Here is a 22,558-nt window from a genome sequence, read left to right as displayed (position 1 = left end):
GAATCTTCTCATTCATGGTACTTAATACACAGCTGTTGGTATCAGCAGTTTAATCTTAAACAAGCTTTGGATTCTCTGGCTTCCCAGCACTGATATCATGCAGAGGCATAAGTTGTCGACTGCTGCACTGTCTGCAGCGCATCTTCAGGATACATTCTGCAGACTTATGAGTTCTGCCACAATGACAGCATCTATTGTTGTCTTTGATCCAGCTTTGTTTTTGGTCTTTAGCAAGCTGTTGCTGCAGCTGTTGAGGGAAAGCTTACTGTTGTCACAGTAGGGGCAGTAGTGTCTCCGAGAACCCCTAGATGGTGGAGTAGATGGAGTAGACTCAGAAATCGCCCTTCTTCATACCCAGAAAAATTGTGGTGCTTTTAGTGGCTGGCTTAGAGTCTCTGAAAGTCTCTCTTGTTTGTGTCTAGGGTCCTCTGCGCTGATTGCTTATGAACCTTGTCATGTCCTCTTGAACTCTTGAAGAGTAGGGATGGGTACATGATGTATAACTCTGCAATGCGCTGTAGCGCCAGTTGATGTGGCTGGCTATACTGTTGGTCTCAATTAGTCATTGTCCTTGTGTAAAGATTTTGAGAATGGCAGTACGAGTCAGCGATTAGTAAAGCCTCCTCTAACTTCAGATGGTCCATAAGTATCTGAAATTTGAACCTTTCCAACACATTAGCTGGGAAGACATTCTCCTGAGCAATTTTCCGCCTCGAGAACTCTCTTGGGTTGGGATGTATGAAGTCAGGGATCATAGGAGTTGGACCTCGATATATCAGTTCTTCTTCAGGCAGAGGTGATGGAGTAAATGACCGGCATGGTATTTGCGGATGCCTGGCAGTGTCTTGAGATTCCCTATATGGAGAATTGGAAGTGTCCTGTCTATGGGGATAGTGCACATCAAATCTCTGACCCATTTGTGGCATATAATGGTTGGTGGAGCTCTGTTTTGGTAAGGGGGCGGATACTTGAGTTGGGCTTCGAAACTTGTTCTTAGTCTGATGCTCAATTTGTAGTCTGAGGCGGTACAGCTGGTACAGGTTTGCTAACCTGTTTCAAACAGGAACTTAACTTGTACTAATAACAACAAATGTTACTCTAGCACTCACCAGATATATATATATATATATATATAAGCATATGAACAACAGGGTTAAAAATGTTTACAATGTTACGCGCATTATGAATGCACGTAGACACATATAGATATTGTTACCTCACGGACATAATAACCTTTAAACAAAAGTGAATAAGTCTCTCATTGACTATATAATTAGCGATTCAAACATACTTTTGCATTCACACACAACACTTTGTCCAAAAGGCAATCTTTAAACAGTCCAAAAACAATGATGTTGCAGAAACTTAAGCGTCTGACCTCATATCCCACTTTTTTGAAAAGTCTCTTGTGAGGGCTGGGGAGATCACATGGTCAAGGTTTCTGGACGCTGATTGGCTCAGGTGAAGTGGTGTGTGTATGTACATTTCTCAACATGTAGAAGTAGAGATTTAAGATAGAGGTTGGTCATGATGTTTCACAACTCAACCATGTTTGAAATGTTGCAGAAAAATTATGAAGTAACAAAAAATTGAAGAAGTGGCATAAAGTCTTGAACAGTAGAGAAGAAAACATATACAGGAATAATTGTGAATCGAATCACCACAACGTGAGTCATGATTACTTACCTTATTTACCTAAAGTTATTTACATAATTTTTTTGTACTTTTAAGTAATGCTAAAATAGCATGTTGCATGTTTGCAATCATAATTCAGCTTCGAGAATAATATAAATACATTGATCATTTAATTATTTAGCTATAAAAGTTATTTACTCTTTAAATATGATTTATGATTTTACAGGATAAACCAGGCACGTTTCTTACACTTTAAATATGATTTACATTGACAAAATGTGATATTAGCAGGATAAACCAGGCACTTCAGCTCCATCACTGCAATGGAGGATTATTATAACATTTTGGAATATCCGATGAGAGTGATTTCTCTGGTCTTCTTCTCCCTGACCTTGATCCTCGGTGTTCCTGGAAATGCCTTTGTCGTGTATGTTGCTGGATTGAAGATGAAGAGGACTGTTAATACAGTAGGATTTCTCAGTCTGGCGATTTCTGACCTCTTGTGCTGCCTTCTCACTATTTACTATCTGATCGGGAGCAAATTTGATGATTATTGGCCGTACGGATCCACATCGTGCAAGATTTTCCACTTCGTTCTGCACATCACCATGTTTGCCAGCGTTTTCACCTTGAACTTGATTAGTCTGGATCGGTTTGCTCTGGTGATCACACCGGTTTGGGCTCACAATCATCGCAGCTTGTTCATCGCACGACTGTCCTGTGCAGCGGCCTGGATTCTGGCTTTAATTATCAGTCTGCCTTTTATGATGTCAAGAGAGATTTACACAGAAAATAATGAAACATACTGTGTGCATTATCAAGCTGATTTTGTCCATTTGAAAATGTATAGAAGGTTAAGCATCATCAGATTTGTGTTTGGCTTTTTGGTTCCTCTCATGTGCATCACAACAAGCTACGGATTCATCGCACGCAAGTTAGGCAGGAGACATTTTAACTCTGGACGAGCATTTCGCATCATGCTGGCTGTTATTTTGGCATTTTTTCTTTGCTGGCTGCCGTATCATATAGTGGATTTGATAATAATATACAGAGAGAAATCAAGTTCCTTGGTTGCTTTTGCAGTGGATCCGTTGGCCGTAGCTTTGGCGTATTTCAACAGCTGTCTGAACCCCATTCTGTATGTTTTCATGGGGCAGGATTTTAAGAGCAATGTTAAACTTTCTCTAAGACGTGTTTTTGAAAGAGTTTTCTCTGAGGAGGGAACACAAATGACACAAACCACCCAGTCCCAGTCACAGCAAACCCACTCACTGTAGTGAAGATATTAACTGTTAAACTATTTCATTATTTATTTCTCTCTCTCTCTCTCTCTCTCTCTCTCTCTCTCTCTCTATATATATATATATATATATATATATATATATATATATATATATATATAATGTTTTGTGATGATCTGTCGCCAAAGTTTAATATCAGAATGTTGGAATACTATGCTTTTTTATAATTTTTTTTTTCTTTGGTTGTAATCATCTTAGAAAAAGCTTGTAACATTTCACTAAAGCAAAGTGCATGATGTACAAACAGTGTTTAATAAATAAAATGCAAAATAGAACAGTTGTAGAACATTACATTTTTGTAATGATCATTAAGCATTAAATTCACTTTTTACTTCTTTTTTTTTTTTTTTACTTTGTTCTTTAAATAAATTTTTTACTTTTGGGTAAAGATTGTTCATAATCAGTGCTAATAGTTTTTTTCACCCAGTAGTTTCATTGTGCTAACAGAAGTTCTCTGTTGGACAAATAGCTAAAGCATAATGTTTTCAATGCTAAACATCTTTTAAAAACATTAAATGATTTAAAAGCACAAAAATAAAGTTACATCTTTCGACACACACATTTACTGACAATTATTAAGAAAACTGACCACTTTTAACTACTTCCTCATTTTTATCACGACATCCGGAAGGCTACTCATGTAATATATTGTCGCCTAGCTTCTGTGGGTTGTCCACGGGTTTAAGTGGCACCAATAGAGTGCCGAAGTTATGACATCACTTTGTAGGCCAAAACGCGGAAGTGAGTTAGCATTTTAGCACTTCCAGTTTCCTCGCCCTAAAGTCTATGGATTTTTTGAATGGGTTTTTGCTAAATCGCCTGAAATAAGGTCTGTGGTTAACAAAGCCTCTAAATTATCTCCTATACAAGTGAGATATCTCGCTACTGTCCAATATGGGGAAATCTTAAATTTAGTCCCGGAAAAGTAGATGTAGATTTTAAGACATGGGCAGAAAAAGGTATTAAAAGTATAAAAGATTTATATAAGGAAGACAATCTTATGTCATTTCAAGAATTGAGTAATACATTTGATATACCTAAAAGTCATTTTTTTAGGTACTTACAGATAAAAAGTTTCATTTAAAAAAAGTACTGGAAATATACCACCATTATCAGTTTTGGAAAGAGTAGTCACCAAAGATTGTCATGATAAAGGTCGGATTTCACTTCTGTATAATATGTTGGTAGAGGGCTCCTGGAGTCTTCTAGCTCTCGTTTAGGAGCATGGAGTAAGGATCTTAACGAGGAGATCACACCAGATGGAGTGAGATTTGTTAAGATGCTCAAGTACAAACAGTCAATACAAGATTAAAGTTGTTACAATATAATTGGCTTATGCGAGTATACATAACTCCAGTATTATCAAACAAATTTAATGAAAATATACCAGATACATGTCCCAAGTGTAATGTTTGTAAAGGCACCTATTTCCATTGTATATGGGAATGTGAAGAAATATCGAAATTCTGGAAAGTAGTGCATAATATGATTGGTAAAATAATAAATGTGAGTCTTCCTTTTGAACCAAGGATTTTTCTAATGCATTTGTATCCTAAGCTTAAGTCAAAGGAATGTATCTTTATTTCTATGTGTATCTTACAAGCTAAACGCCTCATTGCATTACAATGGTAAAATCTAGAATCACTCAACATAAAAAGGTGCCTCAGGGAGATGGTACTGAATATGTCAATGGAGAAATAACATATATTATTAAAGGAAAGGTTAAGACTTTTAAAGATGTTTGGAATCCCTTTAGATCCTTCATAGAGAAGGAAGATAGTGACATGTTTAAGGAGACAATTGAAAATATGTGAGAGTATAGGATGTATCTTTATTAGGAGGCCTTAATAGTTTGTATGTGTTTTTTATTTTTATATTATTATTATTATTATTTGTTTTTTTGTTTGTTTTTTTGTGTGTTTTAATTCATTAGTCTTCAATCAATCAATCAATCACCTTTATTTATATAGCGCTTTAAACAAAATACATTGCGTCAAAGCACTGAACAACATTCATTTGGAAAACAGTGTCTCAATAATGCAAAATGACAGTTAAAGGCAGTTCATCATTGAATTCAGTGATGTCATCTCTGTTCAGTTTAAATAGTGTCTGTGCATTTATTTACAATCAAGTCAACGATATCGCTGTAGATGAAGTTACCCCGACTAAGCAAGCCAGAGGCGACAGCGGCAAGGAACCAAAAGTCCATCGGTGACAGAATGGAGAAAAAAACCTTGGGAGAAACCAGGCTCAGTTGGGGGGCCAGTTCTCCTCTGACCAGATGAAACCAGTAGTTCAATTCCAGGCTGCAGCAAAGTCAGATTGTGCAGAAGAATCATCTGTTTCCTGTGGTCTTGTCCTGGTGCTCCTCTGAGACAAGGTCTTAACAGGGGATCTGTATCTGGGGCTCTAGTTGTCCTGGTCTCCGCTGTCTTTCAGGGCAGTAGAGGTCCTTTCTAGGTGCTGATCCACCATCTGGTCTGGATACGTACTGGATCCGGGCGACTGCAGTGACCCTCTGATCTGGATACAGACTGGATCTGGTGGCCACGTTGACCTCGGAATAAGAGAGAAACAGATGAATATTAGCGTAGATGTCATTCTTCTAATGATGTAGAAAGTACATCGGGTGTTATGGGAAGTGTTCCCGGTTCCGGTTTACCTAATTAATGCAGCCTAAAAAACAGAGCAACCATCAAGTCTTAGACAGTGTTCCAGGTTATTAAAAGCAGAGTTTTTAGGTCCTATAATTAACACCTCTGTTTTTTTCTGAATTTAGCAGTAAGAAATTACTCGTCATCCAATTTTTTATATCGACTATGCATTCCATTATTGGTGTGTTTCACCGGGCTGCGAGGAAATATAGAGCTTAGTATCATCAGCATAACAGTGAAAGCTTACACCATGTTTCCTGATGATATCTCCCAAGGGTAACATATAAAGCGTGAAGAGTAGCGGCCCTAGTACTGATCCTTGAGGTAATCCATACTGCACTTGTGATCGATATGATACATCTTCATTCACTGCTATGAACTGATGGTTTCGTCTGAGTCTTGTGGATGTGAGTCCTGTACAAATTGAGATATGCTAAGTTGTAACGATGCGAAGACATCAATATGTGTATATACCTTTTTTTTGTTACTGGTGTGTGTTACAGGTGTTGTTAAAAAAGTTAATAAAAAAAAGCCTCTAAATATTTTCATGTTTTGATCTATGACATAAAACACACCAGTTATAACCTGCTTGTGATTTTTTAAGACTTTATTGTGTCTTAAAAACGGTGGTTGCAAATGACAAACAGGAAATCTCTCACTAGCACGCGTTTGATAGTTATCTTAAATACATAGAACACAATTATAACTCCTCTATCTCTCCCTAGTTTTACTTACCGAGATAAACCTTGTCCCTCATGCTGGCCCTTACAATACCGGTAAGTAATACCCGTGGTTACGAGTCATCCAAAAATATTTTTTATGATATTCGGGTCGCGGTCGGTCTGGTCGTTTGAAATAAAGATGCCAACCTTTGTAATTAATATAGTACTAGACACAATTTTGAAATACATAGGCATACACTTTATTGGCTGAATAACTGGCGAGAAGATGATGGAAGAGATGGAGGCAGCGAGAGAAAAGATGAAGACACTGTTTTTGGTAAAACATGATTTTGACGACTTCATTACGTTTTGTTATAGAAAACTCTTTTTAAAAGATTTTCGTTTTGTATAAATTGTATCTTAATTTTGATCAATGTTTTATCAATCAATTGCCTGTATTTAATAAATAAGAAGCAAATAAATCGCAGACAATGTAATAAGGCACTGGCATGATCACTTGCATTGCATGTGAACTAAACTCAGCGTGTGCCTCAGATTTGAGAAATATAGGCTATATATTACAGAGTTGCACAATTCATATGAATTTGTATAAATGACCTACACCTAACCCCGCCCTTAACCTAACTGGGGTTTAGACAAATCATATAAACTTGTACAAGAGAGGTCATACAAATTCATACGAATTAGCCATCTCTTAAAATACATACGAATTGGTTGTGATTTATCACATTTAATCACAAACGGGCAGTGTTTTAATAAATAATATTATTATTGGCACAGCTGCCTATTAAATGTCCTCAGTTATGTTATTTGTGGCTTTGATCATGACATCGATAATAGCTAGTTAGCTTATCACCGTATCTTCATTTTCCATATAGATCCCCACAGCGGAACTTAAAGTTATGAAGTCATAAAGTTAGATATAACAAGACCCGTCCATTTAGAGGAAAGACATTATTAAAACTATACTAAAATAATTCTCATCAACCTTGATTAGACTTAGTGATTAGATTTTTTATCACTGTTTTATATTGCCTGACAGTCTGGAAAACTGGACTGGAACCAGGAACACTTCCCATAACACCCGATGTACTTGCTACATCATTAGAAGAATGGCATACGCTAATATTAGTCTGTTTCTCTCTTATTCCGAGGTCACCATTGCCACCAGATCCAGTACGTGTCCAGACCAGATGGTGGATCAGCTCCTAGAAAGGACCTCTACAGCTCTGAAAGACAGTGGAGACCAGGACAACTAGATGAGCCCTCAGGGTTTCAAGTGCAGGTCAGTTTCATCTGTATATGCTATTGTAATTTTGTCTTTGTTTACTTAGCAGCAGCACACTGCTCACAATCACTCAAAATACTATATAAACAATAATCATATTTTATTATAGGTTTAGGGGGAGCTAGTGCAGACAAAACTAATGTAGCCTATGGTATGGCACTGAACGTAGTTTAAGCATAGAATTTGTAGTAAAAATCTAGCCCCCCCCCCCCCCCCCCCCCCCAAAAAAAAAACCTTGGTTACTGTACTTACAGACCATGGTAAAAGTCAAATACAAATCTTCAGTTTTAAAGTCATGAGATGGATAATGGAAGTTAAGGTGCAGTTCAGGAGAGAACTATTAATTATGTTGCATGTCCCCAACCTAAAGATTTAAACCTTTTTTCATGTCCATTCAAAAAAGAGGGTTGTACATGTTTCAGAATGTGTTGTGGGTGTATGAGTGTGAGAATTCCCAGCCTAATTTTTTTTTTTCCCTCAGTTCACCCCTACTGCCCCTTGTGGCTGACATGCGGTTTCATTTACTACACATAGGCCTACTGAAGCTTGCAGTGTTTTCAACCTCTGCCGCCTCAATATATGAGTACATGAACACATAAATAAAATCTCTAGAACTGCTCTGAGTCACTTTATGAACATTTTACTTATTTTGAGAAACTATCATCATATCATGTACAAAGAGACAGCAGTTTCAAAATGATAGCAATGTTTCAGGAGTTTACTACACAGAATAGGACGTATGCTTATTAGATAACTGTATTTGAGTTGAGTTGAGTTGAGTTGTATATGCTTTTATTTTATTTTGTATTAACGACCCCCCCCCCCAAACCATTGTTAGATGCAGTATTTCCTGTAATTATGCAAATATTTGGTTTCAAAAACAGTATCTGTAAACTATTTCTTATAATTTTAAATCTGCATCAAATGTAAGATCAATCTCAAAGTAAAAGGCAGTCCTAAAGTCTGATTTTGTGGTGGATATGTTCAAATGTGATCATCTTAATTCAAGTGGTGAAGGACTGTGAAAGTCTGACAGTGTTGAGCACTACGGTAAGCTTAAACCTCCATGGTGTAAATTCACCCCCAAAAAAAGGTCATCATTTACTGAACTATTCCTTTAAGAAAGGAAGACCAAGAATGATGACTCTCCAAGTCAGAAAACTCCAAATATGATTTGAGTTCTGCAGTGAAAAACACAGACATCAATGGTTTTCATCAAATACTGTATGAGCATGTAATCACACAGTTGTTGCATCACAGCCTTGTTTCAGAAAATAAAACTTTGTTTTGCATTACATTACACACTTCAAGCACTTTTACATTTCTATTGCATTAAATTAGATTAAACTCTTTATAAAAAACACACACACTTGGACCTATTTAATTTCCTATTTATTTTAGGTGTCACTATTATAACAATATTAGAAAAAAAAAAACAGACAAATAAACAACTCAAACATTCCCTATGAAAAAATTGGACAACATTTAATAACTGGATTGAGCTTAAAGGGGGGGTGAAATGCTATTTCATGCATACTGAGGTTTTTACACTGTTAAAGAGTTGGATTCCCATGCTAAACATGAACAAAGTTTCAAAAATTAAGTTGTACGTTTGAACCTTCCGGTTTGTCACAAGTTTCGGAAAGTTTTTTTCGAGTATGGCTCTGTGTGACGTTAGATGGAGTGGAATTTCCTTATATGGGTCCTGAGGGCGCGTCTGCCGGAAGAGCGCGCGCTCCCGTATAGCAGAGCACTGAGAGCACAACAGACTTCACTGATCAGAGCGAGAGCGTCGCGAAATATCACAAAAGAAGTGTGTTATTGGTTGCCAGGGCAAGACAACCCTGCACAGATTACCAAAAAAAAAAAACAGCATTAAGGGACCAGTGGATGGAGTTTATTTTTACAGAGCATCAACGGAGTTGTGCAAGTGTTTGTGTTTGTTCCCTGCATTTCTAAAATGCTTGTTTTACAAACAAAGCCCAGTTTGACGATGGATTTGCGTATCGTTTATTTCTTAAGGATGATGCAATCCCAACGAAAAAGGGTCACGATCGTGTGTTGGAACCACAGGCGGTGAGTAAAACTGCTTCAAATATCTCTGCCTCCTTGTAAGTGCGTCCGCCTCCAATCGGAGACCCGGGTTCGAGCCCCGCTCGGAGCGAGTCGTTGCTGCTGCTGCTCTCGTTCAGTTTCAGCCTTCACAACTGTCACAGCTTCCAAACGCTCTCAACGCAAAAGCCTACTTGCGCTCGTGATTCTTTAGCTCCGCCCACACGTCACACCTCCAGCCGGTCGTGTTTTTCCGGGAAAAATCGGTAAAGACTATCTTTCTCTTATGAATATAATAAAACTAAATACTTTTTGGAGTTATGAAGGATGCAGTACTACTCTTAGATTAACAGGATATTGAGTAAAAACACGCATTTCACCCCCCCCCCCCCTTTAAGGCTTAAAGTTTTCAAACATTGATTGTGTAATTTACTGCATCTTCACACAATTAAACAGTTCTGCAATTAAGCAAGGCAGTCTTAAGAAATCTGACTGGTTTTGATTCAGATCCCTCAATCTGATACACAACTTGCTGCAGAAACTCCCATGCGGGAGCACACTGCTTGGGGTAGTTGATATCAAGAACACAAAATGCCTTGAAGCACACGTCAACTGCCCCACGTTGTGTGCTTTGACGGATCGCCTGACCAGCTAATATCACAAATGCCTGAGAGACACATTGCTGGGGATCTCCCAGCACCAGGACAGAGTGGAATGGCTTCGATTGCTGGAGGTATTCTACCATATTTGTTCCAACCTAAAACTGACAAAGACAGAAAGATTGATAAAAGAAAATGAATATTGTGTAGAAGGTGAATTGCAAGAAAGATAACAGACCACCATTGTTTGTGTTATAATGCTGATACTAACTGTACAAGGAAGCCAAATGAGCTGTGGTTCTTAATTGTTGTGTTCGTTTTGAGTGGGTCATGAATGTATACAAGAAAATGTGGGTTGAGAACCACTTAGAGATAAAACTTAACATCTTTAACTTCACTTTCTAGTCAGATTGCTACCTTGGATGGCATCGGCTAAAACTGAAATACAACAGTGAGGAACCTTGTAGTTGTTGTTGTTTTAAAAAAAAAAATCAGGATTCACCCTTTAGCGTTCACATGAAACATAACACTTGGATTGCCTTCTTTCACCTGTACAGTATGGTTAGAATTAAGAATATTTTCTCTCAGAGTGATGCTGAGAAACTGATCCGTTGTACTTACAGGCATTTGGTGTATGAAAGCTGTCCGGGACTCTTCAGTGGAGTGCAGGATAGTCTTCTTCCCAACCCTGTAGACGGCCTGTGGCACCATGGTGGATAGCAGTGTTAGAGCTAATTCCCCTTTGGCATCTGTAGGTTAACAATATTCTAGGTATCAGTATGTGCGTGGAAAATAAAATGACTGTATAGATATATATAATGCACGGATATATGTGTCTCAACATAAAGACAAATTTGACCAAAAGGAAAGGAATCCCAGAACCCTTGCCATATGCAGTGTTTCCACCGAAATTACCCGGAATATTTGTATCGGGAAGTTTTTTCCCCCCAGACATGTTTCTTTCTGCGGTGTAAAGTTACCGGGAAGATTAGGCAAAGAGACTGGTGATGTAGGTCTGCGCGCGTTTCTCAATACAAAGTACACTGATTTTGGACGTCCATCCTCGGTAGTTCAGACTTTGTGCATATGACCCAGGAGTGCAACGTCCGCGATGACACAAATCCGGTAATTCTGCAAACAACAGCGTACTTGATCAGTCATCAGTCAGCTCGTCTTGACTACTGCAATTTTCCTCACTGTACATTTACAATAAAAATAATTACAATGCCATTACAATGAAACAAAACATTATATAAATTAGCCTTTTTTATTTTCATTTTAACATATAGATAAATTGAATACAGACCAAAAATTACCTGTTAGATTTACCCAAAACAAATTATATTTTATGTTTAACCACTAAGGGTGCTTTCACACCTGCCTCATTTAGTTCAGTTGAATCGTACCAGAGTTCGTTTCCCTTTCGTTCACCCTTTGGTGCGGTTTGTTTGGGCAGGTGAGAAAGCAGCAATCGCACTTGGGTGCGGACTAAAAGCGGACCAAACAAGCGTACCGAGACCAGCTTGAAGAGGTGCCAGTACGCTTTCAAACGAACTCTGGAGCGGTTCGTCTGTGGCGAGAATGTGATCCGACCTCGAACAGACCCAACTGCAAAAAGTACTGATCATTTTTGGACTAAACCAGCTGCCGTAGTCAGCTGCATTGGGCATTATGGGATGAGGAAGTGTTTGTTGACAGTTTGCACTTTAGCATGGCAGCTCGATGACAAACTTTGCGGAACCTCATAGAAATTTGGTCAGATGACCATAAGCATGTCAGAGTTAAGAAGAATTAATGCACGCCTCTGCTTGAAGTTACGAGCGATTCCCGCTCGCCGTTTGCACTGCATTAGAACGTTGTTTTCAAGCCGCATCCGCGCTTCATTATAGAAATGTATTTTTTGCATATTGTGGTGTATACTTAAACAATGTAATGGCCAGGGACAAAACCAGCCCGCGCAGTCGTTTAGTTGTGTTGTCTCCTTGTTGTTTGCTGGTTTTTCGTCTTATGTTGGAATTTTCCCACACGTAAATTCTGACCAATCGAAAAGCAGTTTAGGAAATACGTCGTGGCCAATCATTGATGTAGATGTTGTCATGTGACTGCATTTTGGTTCGTTTCAACTGGTACGGACCAAAGCAATCAGTGTGGTGTGAAAAGGAACCAAAAAAGCTGAAAAATGCTACAATGTATTTTTGTTTGCCCTTGGTTCGGACCAAATGAATCGAACTAGAAATGTGAATGCACCCTTAAGAGACACCAGCGGCACACATCAGAAGGTCTAGCCGAGGTGAGGCTGCTCTTGGTGGATACATAATTACTGAGCTCCCGATGATCCCGTGGAGCTCACCATCTCCGAGATCGGTGAAACACATTTTTAAATAGGAACTGTCTTTATAAATAAACCACAGATTTGAGTTTTAAACAACTACATTCTCGTCTGAAATACTTTTAAAATTGCATTTCATGACACAATAAAAGAAGTATTTTGAAAATGATCCGAATAAATGGTGGTTGAAATCACAATGCTGCATGAACTCAACAAATCAGGATGTTTTTTGGCGCCCAAGTCCCGCCCCCAAAAGTTCCAGAACTTTGAAAAAGTACTACCTCGCCAGCAGGGACTTTCTGATGGTGTCATGATTCTGCCCTCGTGTCCTTGATTTTTCGTAGTCTTGAGGCAGGATCATGGCAGACCCGTGTTTTGTGTTCAAGCACATGGCCTTGTCTTTGGGCCATGTGCTTGTGTTGTCTCATTCCCTTGCCCCGCCCCCCTTGTTATCCTAGTCTTGTTGTGATTGCTATCTGTGCCACCTGTCGTGTCTTAATTGTTCCCCTATTTAGATCTCCTAGTGTGCTCTGTCTTGCGTCGGTTCATTGTTCCACTCTGTGATTGTTCAACTTATGTGTTCCTACCTGTCAGCCTCCTGAGATATCTTGTCCTTGAAACCCCTCTAAGAAGTCTTTTGTCTTGCAGTGAGTGTTTGTTAGTAGTTAGTGTTCAGAGTCTTTGTTTACCTTGTTTATTGTGTTTTGTAGAATTATTTAGTGTCTACCCTAGCCCTTGTTTTCCCCCTCGTGGGTTTTTGTTTTCCCTTTTGTTAAATAAATCCTGTGTTTAGTTACTTCCTGTCTGCACCTGAGTTCCTCCTTGCCAATCCCTGACAGAATGAACCGACCAAAAAGGAACTCAGCAGGCAGGAGGTCCCCCGAGCTCCAACACCTGTTGGAGTTCCGTCGTCAATGTTGGATGTCGTCCCCCACCGACAGGAAGGGGGTCACCCTCCCATACTCGCCTGAGGGGGAATGGATCCTCCAAAATTATGCCCGGCTGTGGGAGAGCATCTCCCAGGAGGAGCCACAGAGGTCCCCTCCACCTACCCAGCTGCCAACGATCCCAGAGGGTCGTGTCCTGGCCGTGGCAACCCTGGGGGATCAGGCAAGTCCCTCCCAAAATCCTGAGGCACCTCCCACTACCTTCAGTCTCCCCAACAAGCGAGGGAGACGGTCTTCATGGGAGTCAGCTTCAGAGTCTTCGGCGTCCGAGTCTGCCCTGCCCGAGACCAAACTCCCCCAACCTGCCTCTGACCCAGCTGTGGCCTCTGCACCGCTCCCAAGGAGGAAGAGGAAGAAGAAGGGGCCTGCCGGTCCTGTGACCCTGTCTCCTCCTGTGCCAGCAGCGGAGAGCGCTGGCGTGCCCGTGCCAGCAGCGGAGAGCGCTGGCGTGCCCGAGCCAGCAGCGGTGAGCGTGCCCGAACCAGCAGCGGTGAGCGCTGGCGTGCCCGAGCCGGCAAAGATGAGAGCTGTATGCAAGTCTGCAGTCGTGAGAGCGGAGGAGAGAGCCGCGGCCGACTCTGCAGCAAAGACTCTAGTACAGTCTGTCTCATCTCGTAAGGAGATGCTAGTTATCCTAGCTGCTAAAGCCTTCTCAGATTATTTGTCTCGTCTTGTCCAGATCCTAGAAGTCCCCGTCAGTCCTGTCTTGTCCCCTGACCCAGTCCCCAGAAATCCCGAGTGTCCAGCCGTCGTCTCCCCGTGTCCCGTGAGTGTTGCCCCGTGTCCCGTGAGTGTTGCCCCGTGTCCCGTGAGTGTTGCCCCGTGTCCAGTGAATGTTGCCCCGTGTCCCGTAGATGTCCCGTGTCCTGTTGTCTCCCCGTGTCCAGTAGATGTTGTTCCCCCATGTCCAGCTGTCGTCTCCCCGCGTCCCGTGTCTGCTCCTGTCATGTCCTCTGTCAGTTGTCCCGAGACCCCTCACCACCCAGACCTGCCCGTACCCTCCGTCGTCAGCCTTCGTCCTGTCCTCCTAAGATCCCTACCCCTCCCACCCACCCTGGTCTGTCCCCCATGAACTTTGTGCTCCCGCCTCCTCCCCTTCCCTGTTTGTTTTTTTTGATTTGCCACCCTAACCCTGCCATTGTGTATTCATGTTTGCCGTTGTTATTATTTGTCATGTCTTGTTGGTTTGTGTCTGTATCCCAGTCTGTCATGTCAGTCATGTCCCGTGTTTGATGTTCCCTTGAGGAGCGTTCCTGGTTCCTGTGATGCAAACACACCGAGTTCCAGCCCAAAGTCCCTAGTTCCTGGGTAAAGTTCCTGTGGTGGAAACGCGGCTATAGAACATTCTTATGCATAACCGCTTAAAGACAAAGCACAAGTATCTTTTAACTATAAGGGTTATATAGATATGCATACCCCACTGTTGAAGAAGTTGTGACTTTCCCAAAATCTTGCACTGACACATTTTAGCCCTACTAAAGAAAAATGTGTATGAAGAGATGATGTAAGGGCAGTAAGAGTAAAATTTTCAAATGCCCTTTTTCAAAATGAATCAAAAGTGCCCCCTCAGACAAATATCAGTAATAATATTCTGGTCAATAAAACAAAATAAATTTGAATTATAATAACATGCCAATGTGTAAAAATTGGGTTTGCTTTGGGTTGTGTGCATTTTGATTGACTGGCTGATTCTCCACAGTCTGTTCGGAAATGGCTTTCGAGCCACATATAGTTCTTTCAGATAGTGTCTGTGACTTTAAAAGCATTTAAACCATTTTGACACCTAATTCCACAAACTCATAGTTATTTTTAATCATTCAAATTTAGCTGGGTGCATAATAACACTTTCTTCTAGTCTGACAAACTCAAAACACATATATATTTTGTCTTAACACAGACTTTATTATATAGTTAGATGTTGTCGCGATAGCCGGAGCTACATGCCAACCAGAATTAACACAGCTAACGCTAGTCTCAACGTAGCAACTAAGCCATGGTATTTTTTTTTCAGCAAATGGTGCTAAAAAAGCAACAGGGACATGGATACAGAAAAGTTTGCATTGCATCAAAACTGAACTACTTTCTTACCTTGAATACCCGAAGAATCCCACCAAAGAAGCACATGCCAAAACAGATCTTGCGTGAAGCAATGGTTATTTCGAACGACGATTGTTAGAAAATTCCAGAACGGGGATTGGTCGGGGTTATTCTTCTACGGGTGTAGAGAGGGAAGGTGGTGTTTATTCTTAATCTTCTTATGAATTTCTAGCAGGCTGATCTGTATATTATAGGGGCAAGGATATCATATATTAACTTATTTCTTCTATTTCTTAGTTAATATATCCATGTTTAGAGGGTGTGTCACTTTATTTCTCCTACAAATGGTGATACAGTTTTATCACAATGTACACAACACACAGTGTGATTGTTCATATTATAAACTATGTTGACATGATAATATAATAACTCCATAAAATACACCCCTCCAACAAAAAGTACATTAAAGAGAGAGCGAGAGAGAGAGAAAGCCAACCCTATAACCCAGATCATGGGTTACTCTTTGAAAAATAACCCAGAAACCCCCAAAAAAACAGAAATTGGGTCAAAATATTAGCCCTATGAACCAGAAAATGGTTACTCTCTGCAAAAAATAACCTATAATTTTAACACAACACAAATAATTTCCTTTAGTAGACTAACATACATTCAGTTTAACCATGAAAAATAAGATAACAAATTAACATGAGTGTAACCGTAACCATAACCGTCTATTAATGCCTTTAAAAGTTCAGGTATTGTCAATTCTTATGTAAATATAACATAAGACACTCACAGACATTATATTCCGTTCAATTAAAGAGGCCGTTAAGACCTCCGAGGTGAAAACCGCGTCTGCATATTTTACAATATAATCTCTTTTATTTCCACCTTCCATGAAACCTCAAAATACTCCCGGACATAAACAATGATTGATAACTTTACATTTTGAATCTTTTATTTCCATAATGTCTTTCACTCGCTTCTTGCTTCTTTCACGCTGAGAACATTGTTAATGTGAAGTGCATGCTCTCTTTCATATCCACGTTCCCAACCCAGTGCCGCTTGGTTATGATCAAGACCAATATTCAACCCAAATTTGGGTTAAAACAACCAAACGTCCTACCCAGTGGTCTCAACCCAGCATTTGGGTTGAAAAAACAACCTAGAGTTTTTCAGAGCGTAGGCTAAGTAAATAACTATTTTTAAACTGCATAGCATAATTTATTTTATGATAAGATAAAACATATCCCAGTACAACATTTAGAAAGAATTTCCAAACTACAACATCACTGCAAAATGCACTTCCTTGCACAATCATCATATAGTTGGCAAAAGCAAACATACGTGGCAGTTTTAACTGTTGAGCAAATAACATCATGTATTTCTCATTATTGCCTTTTAATGTTTTCATCTAACAGAATGTTTATCTCACTATTGCCTTTTAAGGCCTTTCTGGTTTTGATGTTTGCAATCTCAAAACTCTATCATTTGGGAGAGATTGGAATTCCAAATTAAAGTTAACCAACTCAATCATTTCTTTCAGCATTTTCATAATTTCCTAATTCCAAATCCTCTTGTTTTTGCATAAGTTGAATTATTATTCTTTTCATAAAAACAATCTCCCGCTTATCCATCAGTTGACATTACCTCCTGTTTTCCTCAAAGTTTTTCTTTCTACCTTTGTCTTTTGACTTATTTGTTCCAGTTCCTCTGTATCCCTTCTACAAGAAGATCATCAAAGTAAATTTTTAATTTACCTGGTTCATTATCACAGTTACCCAGTGAGACACGATTGGGAATATTGGGAATGGGAAACCTCATTCCTAAAGAATCCCCAGATCCAACAATCTAGCTAAATTATATGATCAATGTATTTTTATTATCGGCGAAGCAACATTTTGATAGGTCCCGCCTATCTTCAATGGGCAGCAGGTCCTTTTCCATTATTGCACCCAAACTTCGGAATTCACTTACCCTGGCACTCACAACAGTCACCTATTTTAGTGAATTCAAGTCAAAACTTAAAACGTATTTGTTCAATCAAAACTATCACTAATTTACATGTGTATTTGTCCATTTTGTTTTCCTATTGGACAATTGTTCTATGAAATTGTTCCTTTCTATCAATATTTGTTGCTTTGGTGTACCATGTTCAGCGTCCTTGAGCTTGGGAAAGGCGCTATATAAATTAAACATATTATTTTTATTTATTTTTGGCTATAAAACACAGGCGGCCTTGTCTTCTATTGCTGATTAATGTAAAATAAATGCTAAAAAAAGAAGACTATTTTGTGAATGCTGATCATGGTCTCATTGGATACTATGAAAAATAATGTTTAATAAACAGAAATGAATCTGCCGGTGGGGGCGGAGCCACAAATGCGTGTCAGTTTACAAATCCGTGGGAACAGATTGCAAAAGCGTGGACACGGATTATGAATTCGCGGGTACAAAATCAAAAACCGAATATGCGGTTTACAAAATTGGAAATTCGTGGGCACGATTTGTTAAACCGAGGGAACAGTTTATGAATTTGTGAGTACGGTTTATAAACTGAGGGGACAGATTGCAAAACCACGTCACCACGGATTTATTTTTTTTCTCCTACAGGTGACGTCCCGGGCTCCTTAGACTTCCTCTCACACATTGCCGAGTATTGTTCTGCATATATCCTTCGGCCTAGGGATAGCTGCATACAAAAGCCTTTCTTTGTTATTTCTATTAGTCTTGTCTTAGTTTCTAGTTTTCATGGTCTTGTTTCAGTTTCTTGTTTTCATAGTCTTTTCTCTGTTTCTAGTTTTCATAGTCTTGTTTCAATTTGTAGTTTCCATGGTCTAGTATTTTTCTTTCCTTGCCTTGTTAATCGTGTTTTGACACTTTTGCTCTTGTTACTGGATTACCCCTCTTGCATAGCCCTCTGGATATTGTTCGCTCGTCTCTGTCTAATAAAAGCTTGCATATGAATCCGCACATCTCACGATTCGTCAGCCTCGTTACAATCATGTTATTATAATGCTACTAAAGCAATTCATCCATTTGAAAAAAAGTATTCAAAATGTAAATATATCAAGCTCATAAAACACACCATTCACTTCTTTTAAAAAAGATGGTAATGCATAAAATGTGATTATATATAACATATACGGGTTTAAGATGTTGTAAATGTTTAAGATTAAAACTAGAGATGGATTAATTTGCTTTAATTAAAAAAATGCAGCAATTGCTTCATTTGAACATGTTCTACTAGAAGTTGCTACTAGGTGAAGGGTGCTGCTTCCTGTATCCATAGCAACCTGTATGAGCATCTGCATGCATGTGGGTGAGTCTGTTCACCGAAAAGGGCATCTGGAAAGGAGGGCGTGTTGTTTTTGTGAATATATAATCTTATGGTTGGAACACGTACACCGCTACAATTCGGGGTGAAGACTTTAAGCTATTTACTTTTATTATTATTTGCTTATGAGTTATTGTTTTAATAAAGTGAAACCATTTCCTATGATGACGCGTAAACTTGTTTTAAACAAGTAATTTATTAAGAGTAAAGTTATTATTTTTATTTTATTCCTGAACCTTCTTTACGAATTCCACAGTGGCAAAGACTCAATTGAGCTGAACTGGACTCTGGTGGGAAGAAGTACTGAAGTCCCTATTGCATCTGATAAATAACAGAGGTAAGAGTGATACTTTTTATCGATTTGCTTGTGGGAAAACAAATATGTGAATGGAGTATTTATTTATATTTATTTAGGATAATTTTACAACACTATAAAAATTTCTTACACTTTAAATATAACTTATTTTAAATATGATTTTACATTGACAAAATGTGATATTAGCAGGATAAACCAGGCACTTCAGCTCCATCACTGCAATGGAGGATTATTATGACATTTTGGAATATCCGATGAGAGTGATTTCTCTGGTCTTCTTCTACCTGACCTTGATCCTCGGTGTTCCTGGAAATGCCTTTGTTGTGTATGTTGCTGGATTGAAGATGAAGAGGACTGTTAATACAGTAGGGTTTCTGAATCTAGCGACTGCCGACCTCTTGTGCTGCCTTCTCACTCTTTACTATGTGATCGGGAGCAAATTTGATGATTACTGGCCGTACGGATCCACATCGTGCAAGATTTTCCACTTCGTTCTGCTCATCACCATGTTTGCCAGCGTTTTCACCTTGAACTTGATTAGTCTGGATCGGTTTACTCTGGTGATCACACCGGTTTGGGCTCAGAATCATCGCAGCTTGTTCATCGCTCGACTGTCCTGTGCAGCGGCCTGGATTCTGGCTTTAATTATCAGTCTGCCTTTTATGATGTCAAGAGAGATTTACACAGAAAATAATGAAACATACTGTGTGCATTATCAAGCTGATGAAGAGCATTCTGAAAGAAGGTATAGAAGGTTAAGCATCATCAGATTTGTGTTTGGCTTTTTGGTTCCTCTCATGTGCATCACAACATGCTACGGATTCATCGCACGCAAGTTAGGCAGGAGACATTTTCACTCTGGACGAGCGTTTCGCGTCATGCTGGCTGTAATTGTGGCCTTTTTTCTGTGCTGGCTGCCGTATCACATAGTGGATTTGATAATAATATACGGAGATCAAGCAAGTTCTTTAGTAGGTTATGCAGTGGATCCACTGGCTGTCTCTTTGGCGTATTTCAACAGCTGTCTGAACCCAATTATGTATGCTTTCATGGGGCAGGATTTTAAAAGCAACGTTAAACTTTCTTTAAGACGTGTTTTTGAAAGAGCTTTCTCTGAGGAGGGAACACAAATGACACAAACCACCCAGTCCCAGTCACAGCAAACCCACTCACTGTAGTGAAGATATGAACTCATTCTGTTTTCTGATGAGATTGTAAAACTTTTTCATTATTTATTTTCAAAAGTCATCGAGGTCAAACTCAGCAAGTCATCTAACTTGTATTCATTTTATAATTGTGCTGTTATTTTTTTACCGTTGTGTTATGCAGTTTTTATATGATAATATAAAGCAAAGTGCATGATGTACAAATAGTGTTTAATAAATAAAATGTGAAATAGAACAGATGAAATGGATAATTTTTGTAATGTTCATTAAATATTAAATCAACTTATTCAAATTTTTATTCCTGAGTAATGATTGTTCATAATCAGTGCTAATAGTTTTTTTTTCACTCAGTAATTTCTTTGTGCTAACCAAAGTTTTCTCTAGGACAAGTAGCTAAGCGAAAGCATAATGTTTTCAATGATAGACATATTTTAAAAACTTAAAAGCAAAAACTAATTTGAATCAATATATCAAACTCTTTATTTAAAACATTGCTTATATAACACATAAATACCGTGTTCCGATGCTGGAACAGTGCATCTTCATTTCTCCTATTTTAGGACATTTTAGGACATTTTGTATCATCTGGATTTATCCTAACAACAAATCTTTAGGCAATAGAAACATAATGGCGAAAAATATAAATATAAAGCCTATCTGATAAAGGACACCGTCAACAGTATTGACGGCAAAATAGACTATGTTTGACAGGAGCAATATTTGAAAATCGAAAATTATTAATTTATTTTTTAAATTACATTTATATCTGATTATATGTCAGAGTTCAGAGCGGGTTCGCGAATCATTTGAGTCAGTTCGGGAGTTCAAAACGGATTCGCGAATCAATTGAGTCTGTTTGGGGATCGCGAATCATTTGAATCAGTTCGGGAGTTCGTAGCGGGATCGCGAATAATTTGAGTCAGTTGTGGGGATCGCGAATCATCTGAGTCAATTTGGGAGTTCGGAGCGGGATCGCGAATCAATTGAGTCTGTTTGGGGATCGCGAATCATTTGAATCAGTTCGGGAGTTCAAAGCGGGTTCGCGAATGAATTGAGTCCGTTTGGGGATCGCGAATCATTTGAATCAGTTCGGGAGTTCGTAGCAGGATCGCGAATCATTTGAGTCGGTTATGGGGATCGCGAATCATTTGAGTCAGTTTGGGAGTTCGGAGCGGCGAATCATTTGAGTCAGTTCGAGAGTTTGGAGCGGGATCGCGAATCATTTGAATCAGTTCGGGAGTTCGTTGCGGGTTCGCGAATCATTTGAGTCAGTTCGAGAGTTTGGAGCGGGATCGCGAATCATTTGAATCAGTTCGGGAGTTCGTAGCGGGATCGCGAATCATTTGAGTCAGTTGTGGGGATCGCGAATCATCTGAGTCAATTTGGGAGTTCGGAGCGGGATCGCGAATCAATTGAGTCTGTTTGGGGATCGCGAATCATTTGAATCAGTTCGGGAGTTCAAAGCGGGTTTGCGAATGAATTGAGTCCGTTTGGGGATCGCGAATCATTTGAATCAGTTCGGGAGTTCGTAGCGGGATCGCGAATCATTTGAGTCGGTTATGGGGATCGCGAATCATTTGAGTCAGTTTGGGAGTTCGGAGCGGCGAATCATTTGAGTCAGTTCGAGAGTTTGGAGCGGGATCGCGAATCATTTGAATCAGTTCGGGAGTTCGAAGTGGGATCACGAATCACGAAAGATTTGCAATTGGCCATAACCTTTAATTCGTTGCTGCCAACTGGGGTGGCAGCAGGGGTGGCAAGGCTTTCTTTTAGGGTAGCATTTGCCACCCTATGCCACCCCGGTAGATCCGCCCCTGCTGCAGGTGACTGTTTAGTGGTTAATCTAGTCAGATGGAGGTGTTTATCATCTCAACACATTTAATCTCTCACACAAGCAGCTTCCTCACCACTTCTCCACCAGACATAACAGGACTCTTTATTTGTGATGAAAATGGCAGCATTGATTTGGATAAAAGGGTTTAAAATATGTCTGAAAATCTCTCAATGACTCACATTGTTAAAAGCCATTCAAACTCAAATCACCAGCAAACTATTTTGCATAAAGAATTAAAAATATTGATCTAAAATGAAGATTGTTATACATATACTCACATAAAGCAATACTATATGGGAAATCTCAACTGATTGATCATTTATATAATCACCCAATGTAAACCATCCTTGTCCAGCTCTCTATACTATAAATACATATTA

At 39.3% G+C, this 22,558-nt stretch overlaps 3 protein-coding genes across 5 annotated transcripts in view; all 3 read left to right on the top strand.

Moving 5' to 3' along the window:
• LOC128020877 (C3a anaphylatoxin chemotactic receptor-like) overlaps nt 1-20,764 on the top strand; it is a 28,317-nt gene extending 7,553 nt beyond the window's left edge. Inside the window, exons 1-2 of one of the 3 annotated variants that reach the window (XM_052607644.1) lie at nt 18,804-19,199; nt 19,368-20,764. In XM_052607644.1, the coding sequence (XP_052463604.1) occupies nt 19,400-20,356 (957 nt within the window). In that variant the 5' untranslated portion in view covers nt 18,804-19,199; nt 19,368-19,399 and the 3' untranslated portion in view covers nt 20,357-20,764. Of the gene's footprint in view, nt 1-18,803; nt 19,200-19,364 lie in introns of those variants that run through there. The other 2 variants (XM_052607642.1, XM_052607643.1) reach the window with 2 other exon arrangements.
• LOC128020876 (C3a anaphylatoxin chemotactic receptor) overlaps nt 1-22,558 on the top strand; it is a 59,441-nt gene that overhangs the window by 35,342 nt on the left and 1,541 nt on the right. The gene's annotated exons all lie outside the window — the stretch shown is intronic.
• Nucleotides 1,434-2,999, top strand: LOC128020878 (C3a anaphylatoxin chemotactic receptor-like). The gene is made up of 2 exons (XM_052607645.1): nt 1,434-1,667; nt 1,862-2,999. The coding sequence occupies exon 2, from the start codon at nt 1,959-1,961 to the stop codon at nt 2,910-2,912; it is 954 nt and encodes a 317-aa protein (XP_052463605.1). The 5' UTR covers nt 1,434-1,667; nt 1,862-1,958; the 3' UTR covers nt 2,913-2,999.

Source organism: Carassius gibelio, chromosome A10, assembly GCF_023724105.1.
Source record: "Carassius gibelio isolate Cgi1373 ecotype wild population from Czech Republic chromosome A10, carGib1.2-hapl.c, whole genome shotgun sequence".
NCBI classification, from domain to species: domain Eukaryota; kingdom Metazoa; phylum Chordata; class Actinopteri; order Cypriniformes; family Cyprinidae; genus Carassius; species Carassius gibelio.
Note: the sequence above shows the minus strand (reverse complement) of the source record. Positions and strands in the feature narration are given on the sequence as shown.